General features: G+C 38.4%; 1 protein-coding gene across 1 annotated transcript; it reads right to left on the bottom strand.

Annotated features, from left to right (window-relative positions):
- Nucleotides 1-647: 647 nt before the first annotated feature.
- On the bottom strand, nucleotides 648-6,052 carry mrps22 (mitochondrial ribosomal protein S22; the record flags this gene model as incomplete). The annotated part of the gene is made up of 8 exons (XM_080508326.1): nucleotides 648-891; nucleotides 2,117-2,225; nucleotides 2,314-2,459; nucleotides 2,697-2,780; nucleotides 4,443-4,586; nucleotides 4,753-4,917; nucleotides 5,030-5,187; nucleotides 5,926-6,052. The coding sequence occupies 8 exons, from the start codon at nucleotides 6,050-6,052 to the stop codon at nucleotides 799-801; spliced, it is 1,026 nt and encodes a 341-aa protein (XP_080364452.1). The 3' UTR covers nucleotides 648-798.
- Nucleotides 6,053-17,046: the final 10,994 nt, after the last annotated feature.

The raw sequence follows: 17,046 nt of genomic DNA, 5'->3' as shown, positions 1-17,046 counted from the left end.
TGTCAATTTCTCACTGTTGGCAAATTTCATCTTCCGAACCAGATTGGACTCTCCAACACCCCTGCTTTTGAGGCTCAAAAAACTTTTTTCCACATCATGCAATTTGATACACTAAAATTGTTTTGTGGCCATGCGGTAAACATCATAGAAGTCAAAGGGATCGACCGTCTCTGCCTTGAAAGATTCATCATAAAAATAAACGCCTTCTCGTCATGTGTCTTGCTTGTGTGTCTGATAAACGGGATGCCATCCATTTCTCTGCTCTCATTTATAAATTGATCAGGACGCAGACAGAGTTTAACAGTATAGTGAAAAGACGAAAATGTATTTACATTGTCCATCTCCCACTCAAAGGCCATTTAATACTAAAGAAAGAAGAAAAAGAGGACATCATGTGGACCTGTAATCCGTCCAAAGACACTCCCTTCACATAAAAAACAAAGACAAAAAACATCTGCACTCACACCAAATCATCCCAACTAACTTGTCATTGGATTGTGAGAAGACACTGAGGGGAAAATGTAAACCTTAACCAGAAAAGCCTCGACTCTGACAAACATTAAAGACATAACTGGACATTTCAGTACAAATATTCTTTTTATTTTGTTATATATACACAAGTTGTAACTCATACAGACTTTGATGGTTCACATTTAGCAAATGTACATGTTTCCTTTCAGTCAGACGCACAGACAAGTTCACTTCAGAGAGACATTGTCCTGGTCTGTGTCTCCTCTTGTGAGCAACCATTTTCTCAGTGTGGATTGATTTATATATCGATGTGGATGTGCAGGGCAGTCAGGCAGCAGAGTCCTCAGCAGGCATCTGCTCGTGTGCCTGCACGGCCAGCTCGATGTAGCCCGACCTCTGGGACTCCTTATGGGCGTAGATCTGCAGAAACGAGGGGTCAGAGGTGAAGGAGTGAATAACTCTCCCCCCTAATTATACCGAAGCTATGGGGTGCACCACATCGCTGTTTTCATTGTATTAGTATCAGAGTGGCTAAAAGAAGCTTTGCAATCAACCGTGAATAAAGAAGAGGCCTCGATTGCGCACACACACACACACACACACACACACACACACACACACACACACACACACACACACACACACACACACACACACACACACACACACACACACACACACACACACACACACACACACACACACACACACACACACACACACACACCTCCTAACCTTTCCACATTAAATGGCTGTCACTCTCACTGTCCCTTCTCCTATGCTTCAAGGCCGACGTGCTGTGAGCTCTAATGAGACCTGATGTTTCCTGAGCTTGGCCCCGCGGTTCTCACGCTGGAGAAAAACCCAAACCTCTCCTGCAGGAAACCTTAGATGAAACAGACTTGATTTGACCTCGGGAGAGCTTCACTTGACTCCTGAGTCACCCCGAACGTTCAGGGGGCGCAATCTATTGGTCCCGGATCCAATGGCAGCACAGAGTATACACATGATGGAAAAAAAATAATAGGTGTGTGACAGAGCTGCCAATCAGCTCGACTAGTGACTGGAGGTGATCGGTGTCGGTGGCAGCTTCTTCAGCGTGCCTGTTTCTTTATATATTATTGTCAATTCTGCTTCTATTTCTCTTGCTAACCCCAACCCCCCCCCCCCCCCCCCCTTTTTTTTATTTTTACCTCCAAGATGCCCCTGTATTTGGTTCCATTCATCTTCCCATGGACTCTGAAGAAAAGCATTCCAACAGCATGAAGCTGCCACCACTATGTTTCACAGTGGGAATGCGGTGTTCATAGTGATGTGTAGTGCTTGTTTTCCACCACATGTTGCATTTTGTATTTAGCCCCAAAAGCTACATTTTGTTCTCATCTGACCAGAGAAAATTCTCCCACGTCTTTACCATGTATACTTATATATATATATATATAAATATATATATAACGTGCCTTTTTATAAGCTGTGCCGCCTCTAGACACTGGCTTCGTTCACATGGTGGAGAAACACCCAGGAAACCTTAGATGAAACACTTGTTTTGACCTCTCCAGAGCTACGCGACTCCTGATTCACCACGGAAATACAACAGGTGCAATCAATTTCACCTGTGGGAACAAATTGTATCCGTGCCTCTCACCTTGAGCAGGTCAGTGCCAGTGGCTTGTTGGCCGGCGGCTTCCTGAGCCGACTCGCTGTGAGGATGAATCATGTGGAACAAGGAGACCAGACTCACTGCATCCTGGAACCTGGAAACGCGCAAACAAACAAACAAAGTGAGAGTTCAGCTCCGAGCTTCTGCCTGGATTTTAAGAACAGAGTGAAGTAAACACTCACAGCTCCCTCCTCAGCATGTCCACCACAAGCCCGTCCACCCTCCGAGCATTGACCAGGTACCAGGCCATGCCGCCGAAATGTCTGGTGGAGTGCAGCAGCTCGTATTTTCCGTGCTTGTTCAAGTCTTCGTACGTGGCCGCATGCACCTACAACACAAAAGAAATTCCCCCCTGACCTTTACAGTAATCTCCCTCAGCGCCGTGTCCTCAAAATGTACAACTTGCCTCTCCTCCTTTTACAGCCCGCATCGAACGAAGCAAAGCAAATACAGGAGGTTGACCGGGCAGAAAGATTTCACGCTTTAACAAGCTCGGCACATTCGGCGTGTTTCAGCACAGCTGGCGATGGGGTCAAAAATAGCAAGGAGCTCAATGTCGGCTCACCCTGATGTACTCCGAAGAGTCGGGCTCAAACTGGACCAGACACAGGTCCAACACGTCCTCATGGCGGTCCTGGGAGAACACCATCTGACATGGGGCGAAAGAAGAAGCCTGAAGTGCACGTGAACTGACAAGAGCTCAGATAAGTTCACTGAGATTTGATCTATTACATACAACCCTGTATTATTAGGGCTGTGTGACATCAGGTAAACCTGCGAGAAGTGATGATGTGGCACTGCAGTGAATACAAGCATCGTTTTGTTCGTTTTCACCATAAGAAAGCAACTGCAGCTCACACCAGCTGCATTGCAGAGGTTTGTTGCTAATTTGTCCTTGATTTTTAGTCGTCTAAGGTATAAAACAATTAAATATGTCATCGTATCAGTTGAACACTTATTTACTGCATTTTATTAATGTACATCATATCAAACATCTTGTTTTTAAAATATCAGATTTGTACACCCTTAAATACACAGTTTTTTGTGTGGAAAAAGAAAAGAGATTCTAATTAAATTCAATAAAAGGATCACAGAAAGAAACCTTTCTCAAATATAAAAGTATTTCATTTTGAATTTGAAGAGCATCAATGAAAATCAAAACCTTGAGCTTCAAGAATCCAGAGTACGAATAAAGGATATAAAAATTGTGTTTAATGTAAATCACAATACATTCAAATCAGAAGCCGAGTTAAACAAACCACAGATGCAATAACATCTCAAAGAATATTTGTGATGAGCTGCTGCCTGCAGCTATATCGTATCTACCAAAGCCAGAGTGTCATCCAATATGTAACAGCATGTTTAATCTCAAAATCCTTTTTTTAATCACAACATGGTGTGTTGAGTTACTGAAAGAAGTAACCAGTAGAATAGGTCACACAACAGTGGCTGAAACTCTTCCTCAATGGATGGCCATGTCAGTGTTCAAGTAGTACAAATTAATGCACATTTGTTCCTCAAAGGGTTTTAATTCATTTCAAAAATTGCATAACAATAGAAAATCTTAGAACAGTAGGTGCAGATCATTGTTGCCTTTCCGTGAACTGACAAACAAAAATACCCTCTTTTCTGGCCAAAAGAGTTAGTTTTAGACTGTTTTTTTATAAAATACATCCACTTATAGTATTTCTTCTTCTGCTGCTACTACGTTATGTGAATCATAATTATAGCGTAAACATATTGTATATAGAAACAATTTCTTAATTATTGTATATATATTTTTGTAGCCTTATTCTGATTTGATTGTTGCTTATAGATGACTCAACCAAACAAGAATACATGTGTAGGAAAACAACAAAAGGTCTCAGTACTTCTGTTGACTCGAGTTCCCGAGGTTACTTCTGTCTTGCTCTAATGAACCGCTGTCACATGAGATTGCAACATAAACACCAGGCGTCACACAGTGTGGAAGTCACCCTCAGCAGCGAGCCAATAATATAAAAACGTCCCCCATTAAGATGTGCATGCCATTGTTCACCCAGTATGTCATATGATGAATACAGCAAGCCAGAAAAACATTGAACAAGCAGCAATAATGAGATGCAATCAGGATTCAAGTTATTGATTTGGCTTGTGTTCCAGTACGACAGAATATCATAACAGACATTACGTTGCCTTTTTAATAGAAACGCTACAAGTCCGACTCAGAAGAGTGAGCATTATTCATAGTGTGACTGCTGCGATCGAGACAACTTAGGTTAAAAAAAAGACCACAGGGAAGAAAGACAGGGTTCAGAGAGAGGGTTCATACCTTGAGGTTCTCCTCTTTGAAAATGAGAGGTGCTCTGAGTTTGCGTCCTTCTCTGGGGAAGTAGACCTGAATAAGCCGGTCTCTTTCCTCCCACGTAGCCTTCCTAAGAACCCCACTGGGTTCTCGTACCACTATGAATCTCTCCTGCAGGTAAAAAAAATACAATATAAGCATTTCATAAGGAGCTGGATGTAGCTATGAATCATGCAAAATCCATCAACAAGCAATGTAGACATCAATTTTAAAGTCTGTCACTTAAAATGCCGCAATCAGCACACCAAACATGAAGAAGTAGTGTGTGTAAACAAACCCTGTGTGGGATATCGTAGGTAATGTCTGTGAAGACGTATTTGGCCGTGTCCATGCCTTCCAGGATCGTGTCCTCGGACAGCACATCGTTGATGGGCTTCCTCTCTGGCAGGACAGGGGGCATCTGCAGCAGCTTCTTAGCTTGATCTTTAGCGAGTTCCACTGCCTGGACACACATGTTCAGGTAATTGAATGATGTAGCACTTGCAAACACGTGTGTGTGTGATTGAGAATGGTCAACAACAGATGTAACAAAAAAAAAAAAAAAAAAAAAGCACCTGCTCCAGTTGCTCATCTGTCAAGAGTTTGTAGGTGGGCGGCTTCAGCTCCTGTTTGATTGGTCGGAACACTTTCTGCAGGTCGAGGCCCGTTATCCTGGTGAGGATGTCCTGCACAGCTGGATCAGAGAGCTGGGGCTTTGCATTGTTCGCTGTGACTGCAGAGGAAATTACACGAGTAGATGGTTTGAGCAAAGCATCAACCAAAGACTCTGGGATTTTCTCTCGCTCTCTCTCTGTTTGTTTATGATTTCCTCTCTATCACCCTTTGTTGTCAATGGTGCCATTGTGGCCAGGCTTTGGTTATAGAAGAGATTATTTGATCTCAAGTCCCTCAGTGGAAAGTGTTACAGGAGGGAGACACCTAAAACATGCAGGACATGGGCTCTCCGGGGCCACGGCATGACTTGTACTATAGACCAGGGGTGGGCAATCTTGGTCCTCGAGGGCTGCAGCCCTGCAAGTTTTCAATGTGTCCTCACATCAACACAACTGACAGCAATTAGTGGCTCGTTATCAGGCTCTCTGTAGAGCCTCATCATGAGAACTCGGGTATGTTTGAGCAGGGAAACGTCTAAAACATGCAGGACTGCGGCCCTCCAGGACCAGGATTGCCCACCTCTGCTATAGACTGTAAGTTTATATTCCATTTTTACTCTTGAACGTTAAAAAAGTTTCAATGATTGCTATGGTATAAAGATATATAGATAGATAGCATAGTTCACAAGAACTGATTTATTTTTAAATAAGTAGTTCCATCTTCATCGAAGATGGCATTTCGTGTTTGTTATGAATGACAGCAGCAGCGCGAGGCTAACAACAGGAGCTACAAGGTCAGCGCGAGACCTGACAAAAAACTGTCCACGAAACTAACATTCACAGAAATAAAATCATACCGTTGTCTTGTGTTTCGCTACAAAACGTCCGCACGCCACATCGCAGCAACGTTTGCTGGCTCGTTTGCACGCTTTTCACACGGGAGCAGCTCCGGAGGAAACACCGTGCTCCACCGAGCGCCGCCATCTCTGCAGTGACGTCATGCATCCGACCGGAAATGAAGACCACTAGGTGATCATGGGAAATGCAGTTTATCAATTCAATAAGTCTGTTTTCTCTAACTTCATTACATATTAAATTAGAATTCAAGGTGCCCAGCTTACAGTATAATTGCAAATTATCAAGATAAATCATGTGCATGACAATTTAGCATAAAACTCTCTGACACACCAACAGGATGGTGGTGAGAAGACTGCTTTAACACAATTGATACTTTTTAAGGCAACAAAAAATATGTTATTACTGGCCTAGATTGAAGTACTGATCCATAGATACGATATTTTTCAGACATTTTCCCACATTTATTTATCTTGTAATGTTTAACAGTAGTGAGAGCAAATAGATAACCAGCTTACTGCCAATGTTATATAGTTCTGACTGTTGAGAAAATTATGATTCACCATGAATAATTGTCAAATTAAAAGCTTTCAGAATACAAGATATAGAGATGGCTGTGTGCTAATTTCCTTTAAAAGCTAAGGTAATTTTTTTAATATAGCCTGCAATTGTCACGTTACATTATTTTCAACTATAGTTTGTTTAAAAATCTGAATTATTACTATTGAGATTCAATCACATTTATTTCTAAATTCCTTCTGATCAAATAAGCATTTTCCTCCAGTTAATTCTTGTCATCGGGATTTTGTTTTTTTTTAATAAAATGTTACAGGACAGTAATACTGACAAAATCTTCCACTCCCATTTTAACCTGAATTAAATCTTACTAAAATCGAAACTTCAAATCTGCACTCTTGCTCATTATAACTGGACATGTAATTAGAAATATAAAGAGCTAATAATCATCATACAAGAAACAAGTGAAATCTGCAAAAGCAGAGCAAGAAAACACAAAATATGCTGGGTTTTCTTTCTATTTCCATCTGTTTTGTTGTTTAAATGTCGGATCATAACAAGAAAATGCAGGATAATAATATCGTTAAACTTAATATTTGGCATTTCTATTAAGAAAAAAAAGATATATCCAAACGGTTAGACTAAATCCATTCGGATCAGCAGGGGGCGCTGTGCCACCAAATATGTTGGAAACCCCCACGTCGTCCTTGCTTCTGAGACTCTCAGTGAAGAAAGTGGAAAAGATTATGAATATTCATATTGAGTTTCTTAATCAGACTCTCACACTCTTCGCTGCTTATCTTTGTGTGTGTAGCCTACACACATTCCTAACTTTCTGTCACAGTCTGTTCTTGAATCTTTCGATAAGTGTAGAGTCTTGTCTGCATGATAAAGTTACACACTCTGCCTGCAAAGAAAAACATGAACCGGCCTCCATGATGCAAATCACACAGAGCATTCATGCACAACTTTATTTTAATACTCTCGTAGGTGACTAATTAAAATAAATGTAGGTCACGACTGTTATAATACTTCCTCATACCTCACAAGTTCTGCATATTACTTCATGTTATTGATTGGCTACAGGAGAAATGTTTAATTCCCCCCACAAAATCCAATTAAAAGGGTATTTTGTCACTTTTCTGAGAAACACAATGCATTTCAATTAAATACAAATGCTGAATATTTTATCTCCATAACATATTCAAATATAAAATTGCATTTGAGGATTCAATGGTCATAATATATCTCCAAAGATGTAAAAGTATTGTGCAGCAGGAAATAAACTGATATAAACCCTTTTGTGATTTAATTCCATTCCACAAGGTGGTGCATTGAGCCATTCTCTTCAGTATCTAATAACTTTGCTGATATTTTAATTTGTGAATGGTACAATTTTACCTTTCCCCCTGCAGCAACCAGTAATGAACTAACTTCCAGGAACATAAACATTTTAGCCAATAATGTAATAAAAAAAGTAATATAGCACAAGATGTTTTGATAAGACTCAAGAGAGAGCGCTATTGTTTCCTCAATGAATGACTATCCACAATACATATTGCATAAACTGGACAAAAATTGTAAAAAAAAAAAAAAAAACAGCTTTCTTTTTGGAGAAACACAGTCCCTCGTATATCTTTGCATATTGGCTGCAGTTATTACATTGTGAAAGGATAGTTTTATTATAAATACTGCTCTTTCATGTAATAACCTATATTAGCTAAATATTATTTGAACAATAACACAAATATCCCATTACACCATTAGCAAGTTATTACATTATTCCTTTTATTGCATATAAAATTGGCACAATTATTTATGTTATTGGCATGTATTATGTTATTGGCCATTATTTCATTATTAGTTGTTACACCACCTACAAGATGAACTGGATCAAGTTCAGATTGGCTGAAAGTGTGACATCATTTTTATATTATCTTATATATTGTACCTATATTTCTAACATGGCAATGTAATTTGAATTTAGGGAATCTGTTGATTTTAAACTGTAAATTCACTTTCTTTGCATATTTAGATAAAACATTCATGCACATTTCCACTCAGAATGCTCATGACAAAACAAAAAACCTACACAATGTGAAAAAGGTTCTGCAAGGTTACATAAATTAAGATTTTCGCTGTAAGGCTCTTTGGAGGAGAGAAGGAAGAACATTTGATATTTTTTCACTGATTTTGATGGCCACAAATAAATCTCTACCTACAAAAAATAAATACTCATTATTTAATAAGTAGCAATGAAAACTGGAGCAAACTGAATGGCCATATATTTAGTCAACTGACTCAATATGCATGCATGTGATAGCTTCCACCTTTAAAAATGTGTAGTTTTGCAGTATTTAAGTAATAATTGAAAACTAATTTACAGTTCAGGACCTGACGATATTGCTTGCGTGAAAATCTTTGGAAATAATCCGCAAAGAAGACACCAGTTTCCCATGTCTGCTTTAGAGCTTCTGAACTGAAGCACACACTATCTGTGTTTTTCTCCCTCACACCCAGCCTTGACTGAAAACTGTGACACAATCAGCACAAACAGGTGAAGAAATAAAGAAAAGAACACGATAAGAAACCCTTCAGAGACACATGTGGCACAGATTTCCATCACGTTGCAGGGCTTTTTTTTTCACACGTACTTTTTTCAAATATGTTCAGAAACAAAAGCAGTTGAAGATGGTGCATTTCATTATTTTTAAGCCATGTTTTGGAAGTGAATGCATAACCTTTAGATGGCACAGAAACCACATTGATTTAAAAGCATTACTTTTGAATCAATGTTACTTTACATTATATGCAGGAGTAAATTATCAACATTTTATATTATTATTTACTGGATGATTTAGTGTTTTAAGTCACTCATCAACAATGTTAATACTTCAGTTTTCAACCAACAAATCAGCTTAGTCTTAAAGAGAAAAGAGATTCAGTATATTTGGTTCTGGCTGCACACATAAAGTAGATAGAAATGAAGAGGAGCTGAGCACCTCTTTTTTTTTCCTCGAAAAACCTCAAAAATAGCCTAATGATCCATTAAACTAAAGAAACAATGTCATTAAAAATTAAGGAGTGACAGAGGAAATTGAACATACAAACAGTGTATCTGTCGCTTTAAAAATGTCACCTCTCTCTCCCCCATACCAGCATCTCAATGGTTTGGTCCATTTCACTGGATGTGCCAGAGGTCAGTGACCTTCACCCAGCAAAGGCTTTACACAGTTTAATCTAAAACACAAGACATATAAGACATTTTTATTTATTTTGTAACAAATAGGATACATACATAAAATACTAAAGAGTAATGACTACAGTGAAATTCCCCTATTTGTTACTCAATTCCGTGTGAGAAAATGCTAAAGAAAAATACAAAATACAACCTTTTTAATTAATTGCAATAACTTGCACTTTTCTTTCATTTCCTTTAACATATTTAACATATTTGATCCAGAATTAGATGAATGCACAGTGCATAAGACAATATTTAACTGAGTTCAGTAAGTTTTACACAATATTTATGGAAGTTGCACTTGTTGACATCGGAATAAACATACATGTCCCAGGCATTGTGCAGCTCCAGTAGAAAGTAATTCTAAAAGTAACTAAATTATTTACATCATGTACTTAAGTAGAAGTAAATTTACACAGTTAAACTGTCATGAAAGTACTACATAGTTACATAAACATAATACTTAATTACAGCGTTGAGAGTATTTGTAGTTTATTTCTCTCCCCTCAGGAAGCTAGGATTTATTTATTTTAAGTAAATAAATTGAGTAATAACACAATCAAATCAAATCAAATTTTAAAGATGGCCACAATTGGAAGTCAGAATTGCAGCAATAGCTGTAAATCTATAAACATCAAGTCTCCGGATGTTTTCAAAGTGGTGTAAAAGAAATGATCCATCAAATTATTTCCAAATTCAGCTCACAATATGAAACACAAACTTTGAGGGTTGAGTCTACAACTTTAGGATGAAGATTTCACGTCACATGTTCGGTCTGTGGTCCACAAGCAGCCATCATTTCCTCTGTCCCCAACAACCACACAACCCAAAAGACATCACCACGTGCGCTCTCCACCAACCTTTCCTCCAAGATCTTATTTCCCCGCATCCTACAAACCCTGACCTCCTCGTCTTGGGACCGGAGCCCCCTCCTAAACACGACCCCTCTTGCTAATCTGCAGTAGGATATAGATATTAGGCGGACAGATGGAGGTGTGGCTCGGTTGGTAATGAGGTGAGCAGTGGCAGCGAGTCCGGAGGCCCAGACACCGGCCGGAACGACGTGTGGATTGAGATGTAAGAGGCCCCGACGCAGCCAGATGTACACAGCTGTCACACCGCTGACAGAAAGTAATCCTGCGAGCAGTGCAGCGCCAGAAAGAGAGAGGGAGGGAATGTATGAAGCTATCTATCTATCTATCTATCTATCTCAATGCTTGTGTCAAAATACAAGAAAATATTTATATATTAAAAAAAAAAAAACTTAATCTGATTCACGTTTCTTTTTTGATTGTTTTCGATTGGACTGTTTTTCCCAGATTAAACACAAAATGTCATACTTAGATATAATATCGAAAGTAGTATTTTAATTTAATTCAACCACCAGTTAAAAATAGATTTAAAACAATAATCAGACAAGAAATATTTATTAATTCTGTCACTTAGGGATTTCACTGTGAAATATTTACAGGTCTTTGGAACATGAATAAAAATAATCATTGTGAAAAAAAAATATAAGAAGGATTAATAAGTATTTACTCGCTCAGTCGACTTGTGTTTTAAGAGGAAAGAGTTTGGTCACATTACATGACCGCTCATGTAAAACAATGTAAACATATTTAATGTTATTAATATAGTCATTACAATTAATTGCACTAATATCATCATGGTAGCAATCTGCTGTTTTTATTGATATATATCTACATTGTATTAGTATAATTGTATTACAGTAAATATTGATTAATTATTGTACAGTTTAAATAATGTTACCTTTTGTGCATTAGATAGCAGTAACTATAGTTCCAGTTTGATCAAGCTTTTTCGTGAGTAATCAAAAAACAAGATTACTTGTCTCACTGCCATTTTTCCTACTGTAAATACATACTGGGTTTACAGCTTACTAATACTAAAGCCTGCAGCCCAACACTTAGATTAATTTAGTTTGGATTACATTAGATTAGCATTGACGTATAACTAAAGATGTAAAGATTTTAAATAAAGTTGAGCATTCAAATAAGTATGCAATTTAAAAAATGGTAATATTTAAGATAGTACTACTTCTAGTAGTAGTTATAATAGCTGTACACAAGTACAATATGGTAAAACAGTTCATAAATGTTAAAGATTTATGGTGTAAAACACAGTAAATACATAATAGAATACAAGGATTTCAGCAGATTTTCATTTGTCAGATTTTTATTATTGGCTCATTACAGAGTCCTTAATAATTATTTATATTGCTGCTTATACTCCAGTAGAAGAAAGACCTTCATGGAGTTCTGTTCCAGCTACAGTCCACAGGTTGAGTGTAAGAGTGTGTGTCAGCGTGACTGTGAGCAGCAGGAAGCTGCTGAGAGGTGAAACCCGAGTGTGGAAGACGGCCTGCATTGGGGGGGGGGGGGGGGGGGGGGGGGGGGAGTAGAGATGTAGGGGGTGATGGAGGAGAATGGTGGCCCAGTGGTTGGGTGGGTGTTGATGTGGTGGTGGTGGTGGTGGTGGTAGTAGGGCACACAGCGCATATGTTTATTTAGCTTTCTGCACGGTCAACAGAGAACGGGTTCAGAGCAGGGTGAAACGGAAAGGTGTGTGTGTGTGTGTGTGTGTGTGTGTGTGTGTGTGTGTGTGTGTGTGTGTGTGTGTGTGTGTGTGTGTGTGTGTGTGTGTGTGTGTGTGTGTGTGTGTGTGTGTGTGTGTGTGTGTGTGTGTGTGTGTGTGTGTGTGTGTGTGTGTGGAAAGAGAGCGCAAATGTGGAGAGGATGTCTGTAGTCAAACAACCGGAGCGTCAGAAATTCAGCACTTTGAGAGGAGATGATGGAACAAATGCATCAATTTTGAACTCGCCAGTTTGACCCTGTATCCATGTCTCCTTCATGAAGTGATGGAAAGACGCGTGTCTCTTTTTTAATCCATTGTAATAGTTCACATCTTTATATTTGCACATCTATCTATCTATCTATCTATCTATCTATCTATCTATCTATCTATCTATAGATATAGATAAATAAAAGATACATTTTTACCATACGTAATTTACATTTGAGCTTTGATTATCATGTATGTATTGATATTGATTGTCCTCATCATTCCTGTGGACGTCAAATGTTGTAACTGTTCTCTGTAAGTCGTGCTACCTTTACCGTCAAGCCCTTTTCTATGTAAAAAATGGAAGATACTTTTTCTACTTATTTGATCTTTTGATACTAAATTTATATGTAATATTTTATTCTTTCTGGAGGATTTCCCCATGGGATTAATAAAGCTATTCTATTCTATTCTATTCTATTCTATTCTATTCTATTTATTCCTTGGGCATCCTGGAAGAGACTTACAAATAAAATGTATTATTATTTTTGTAAAACTGTTTTTTGTGACATGTCTTCAATAAAGTGGATTTCATTCAGAATCACAGTCAGAACTCCCTCACTGTGTCACTGCGCCTGCGTCTTTCCTGTTTTGTCATTTCCTGTTTTAGTTTTCACTTCCCTGTCTTGTCTGTGTCTTCATCACTTGTCACCTTGCAGTTGTTCTCTCCCTGCCTCTGATCTGTCATTATGAGTTTCACCAGTGTCTCGCCTCTTTAAACCATTATCCCTCTGTTACCTGTGTCAGATCATTAATGTGACTAGACACCCGGCGTCTCATATGTTTGTCAGTGTTTCATCATCTTTTGCATTCTTTGGGGTTTTTTGTGTGTGTGTGTGTGTGTTTCGTTTGCATCCTCTTCTGTATTTTTTTAGACTTTGCCTGTTTATGAGATTACGACACATGTAATAATGACCCTCTGGACACCTCTGCGTTCTTTTGATTTAAATAAACTCTGTTCTTCACTTTAGTTGAGTCTGCTTTTGAGTTCACTCTGCTCTATAACACACATGAGCCTGTCTGACTTTATATATATATATATAAATATATATAAATATAACTATCACTACATGAGAGGCGATGCACAGGCTGCACCAGTCCATCACATGACACACACACAGTTCCATCTACAAGCAGTTTACAGTCATCAATTGACATCAAATCCATGTTCTTTTTTTTTTTTTTTGGGGGGGGGGGATTTTCGAAGCCGGATGAATTAAAAAACAAACCAAAATGGACACACAGAGAGAACATGCTAACTCAATCAAAGGTTGGACTCAAACTGGAGGTTTCTTACTGTGAGGTGACAGAGCTAACCACTACAGTACTCTGTGGCCTTCATAGGTTTGTGAAATGTGTGCTAATATTTGACAACACCTTCAAAACAGCTAGAGAACCTGGTGAAAATAATCTCAATTAAAAAAAAAATTATTAAAAAAAAAAGTTTTCCCCCTATTGAATTTATTGTAATAAAATGCAAGATTTTTCTTTTATTTGCATTGCATTAATTAAAAAATATATATAATTTTATTAATTGTACTCTTGCTGAAGGGGCCCCTGAAATCCATTGAAAATTATTATTATTATTATTAATATTATTATTATTAGAAGGATTCATAAATTTCACATATGAAACTGTCAAAATGTTCATTGTACATGTTTGTCCAATTACAATGCTTTGTTTTTTTTCTTCTTTTCCCATTGAAACATATCATGTCAAGTATTTTAAAGTAATTTTCATAAATATCTCTGTGTTTCATTGAGAAGCTGAGAACATTGAGTGAACTTGTAGTTTTTACATGTAATTAATTCATAGATTTTTCCGTTCATTTTTTAATGGGAAGAATAATAATGTGTGCAACATCAATGTGAGATAAAATAGGTTTTTAAGGAGCTTTATCAGGAACGTGCAGTGTATGACCTCTGTGAACACTTGATGTTTTGTCTGTTTTCCAGCCCACTTGTTAAATAAAGAACAGATCAAATGATCAAATGTACGTTTTTCTATGTATGTGAGGTGCAGTGATTATAAAGGGCGATTGTAAAAAAGTTTTGTGGAAAAAAGCAAGTTTGATGACGCTGTGCCTGTGTGTGTGTGTGTGTGTGTGTGTGTGTGTGTGTGTGTGTGTGTGTGTGTGTGTGTGTGTGCGCACCTGTGTGCGAGCTGTTGTGACTCAGTAGTCAGCCAAGGCCAGTTTTGCTCTCCTCCGCCTCCTCCTCCGTATCTTTGAAGAGGAATGAGGATGGGAGAGAGGGCAGAGGAGAAGGTCAGAGGAGACGCAGCGATAGGAGCAATGTGAGGGGGAGTCGGGGAGGGGGGGGGGCAGAGGGCAGGGTGACATTACCTCCAACAACTTGTACAACCTCCCACTCACTCACTTTCTCGCTCAAAGGCTGAGAATAATGAACATTGTATATGCATTAGGATTTGAATTTGTTTGCTTCTCTTATGCTATTTCATCAATCTTTTCCTGGAAAACAAGAACAATCTTGACATCTTCAAAGCCAGTGAGGGAGATACCAGGATTTAACACCACATCTTTATGCCTATTCTCTTAAAAAAAAAATAATAATAAATAAATAAATAAATAAATAAATAAATATATATATATATATATATATATATATATATATATATATATATATATATATATATACCAGCAATAAATACCCAATTCGTTCATATATTTGAGAAGCAAATAAAGCAAACTGATATTCTGGTGGATCCCAAAATCAGCCCAACAAGAATTTTAAATAGATGGTCAAGTCCAGTTTGTAAGCGGAAAATAAACATAAAAAAAAAAAAAAGAAAAGAAAAGTGAAACCACTCTGTTTAGAAAATAATAATCACATGTTTTAGGTTTTCCTCAAAGTGAACCACACTTTCTCTTGGCTGGCCTAAAAGTCTCAAAGTAACATAAAGTAGTGATGTTTTCATGAGTAGTAAGTGGGAAAGTCCCCAGTTTCCAGTTGGGAACCAATGAAACTGGGAGTTACCAACTTGGAAAGTGGGGGATTTTTAGATTGACATGAAGTTGTCACTAAAAATGTCAACAATGCTTACAAAGGAATTGTTTTCCTCTATGATTGCTGGCATTCATCTTATCAGAATACATCATGGAAATAGAGATTTGCTCACAGCAAACAACACAATAGAAGCTGTACAACCAATGAGCATGAACAAAGTGTGAAAATAAGTTGTACCTCCTGAGTTTATCTATATCCTTCACTTGCAATCACCAGTTCTTTGTTTTCCGCAATAAAGCAGCACTGCTGGAGGCAGCCATGGTTCTTATTTGTTGTTGTCATGTGACCGAAACAAAGTGGGAAATTAGACATTCTCAACTGGTAATGATTCCCGAGCCCAGCTGCATGAAGTACACTAACAATGTTGATTCAAACAAAAGCCATTTGGGTTCAATTACCAACATGACATCACATCAAATGTCCAAATCTCGAGCTCATTCTTGTGGTTCAGAGCGTCAGGATCAGTAAAAAGTAGAATACAGTTGTTCTGTGTTGTATTTTCCTGTCTGTGAAATTAACATGGATTAAAACTTCTTGCAGCAGCACGACTTGGTTGCTTGAGTGGTCGTCTGAAGCTTGGAGGTTCGATTCCATTCTCCACCTGTAAAAAGACATCACATGAGAGGAAATACACTGTTCCGCTATCTTTAATTGAGAAATACATAGGGTTTTTTTTTTAAAACATGAAAGATTTACTACCAAAGAGACGTCTCGGTATCATAGTCAGATGTTTGTGAGATGAAGTTTTACATTTTAGCTGCATTTGTTTACCTGAGCTGCATGAAAACTCACTGACAATACAAGGTTGTATCAATAAAAAAATGTTCACTCCCAAATATATCTTTTCCAAAATAAGAACCCTCTCCATCTATAGCCCCCGACCCGACTTCCACCCCACCCTAATCACCCCCCCCACCCACTTTTGGAGCATTGTTTCCAACTAAATTCACAGTTTCACCAAGTTTATACGAGAAGCAGCACCGCACTTTCTGTGCCCAACCACCTCCTCTTTCAGTCTCACTTTGTTATTTTTATAATTCTAGATCGGGGGGCAAGTGGGAGACGAGGTGACGGGGGAGCGTGGCACTGATAAAGTAGCTAATACCCAGCTTTTCAAAAGGTCAGAGGTCAACTCTGCTTGACTCCTGGAGTTTCAGTGTGTGTGTGTGTGTGTGTGTGTGTGTGTGTGTGTGTGTGTGTGTGTGTGTGTGTGTGTGTGTGTGTGTGTGTGTGTGTGTGTGGGTGAGTCGTATCATTTGATATTCAGCAATAACAGTGAAACTGAAGCAAAGTGCTGTAGAAAGAAACCTGAAGTAGCTTTAAAAAAGGGACAGTGAGCAGAAGTAGTGACCCGTAAGCACAGGAAATCCAGTGGGATCAGTTCTGTGATCTGCCCCAGCACTCAGACAACAAACACACACACACACACGCATGCATTAACACACACTTGCTACCACTAAATCGGCCTGTTGATTGA

Source organism: Blennius ocellaris, assembly GCF_963422515.1.
Source record: "Blennius ocellaris genome assembly, chromosome: 2".
NCBI lineage: Eukaryota > Metazoa > Chordata > Actinopteri > Blenniiformes > Blenniidae > Blennius > Blennius ocellaris.
Note: the sequence above shows the minus strand (reverse complement) of the source record. Positions and strands in the feature narration are given on the sequence as shown.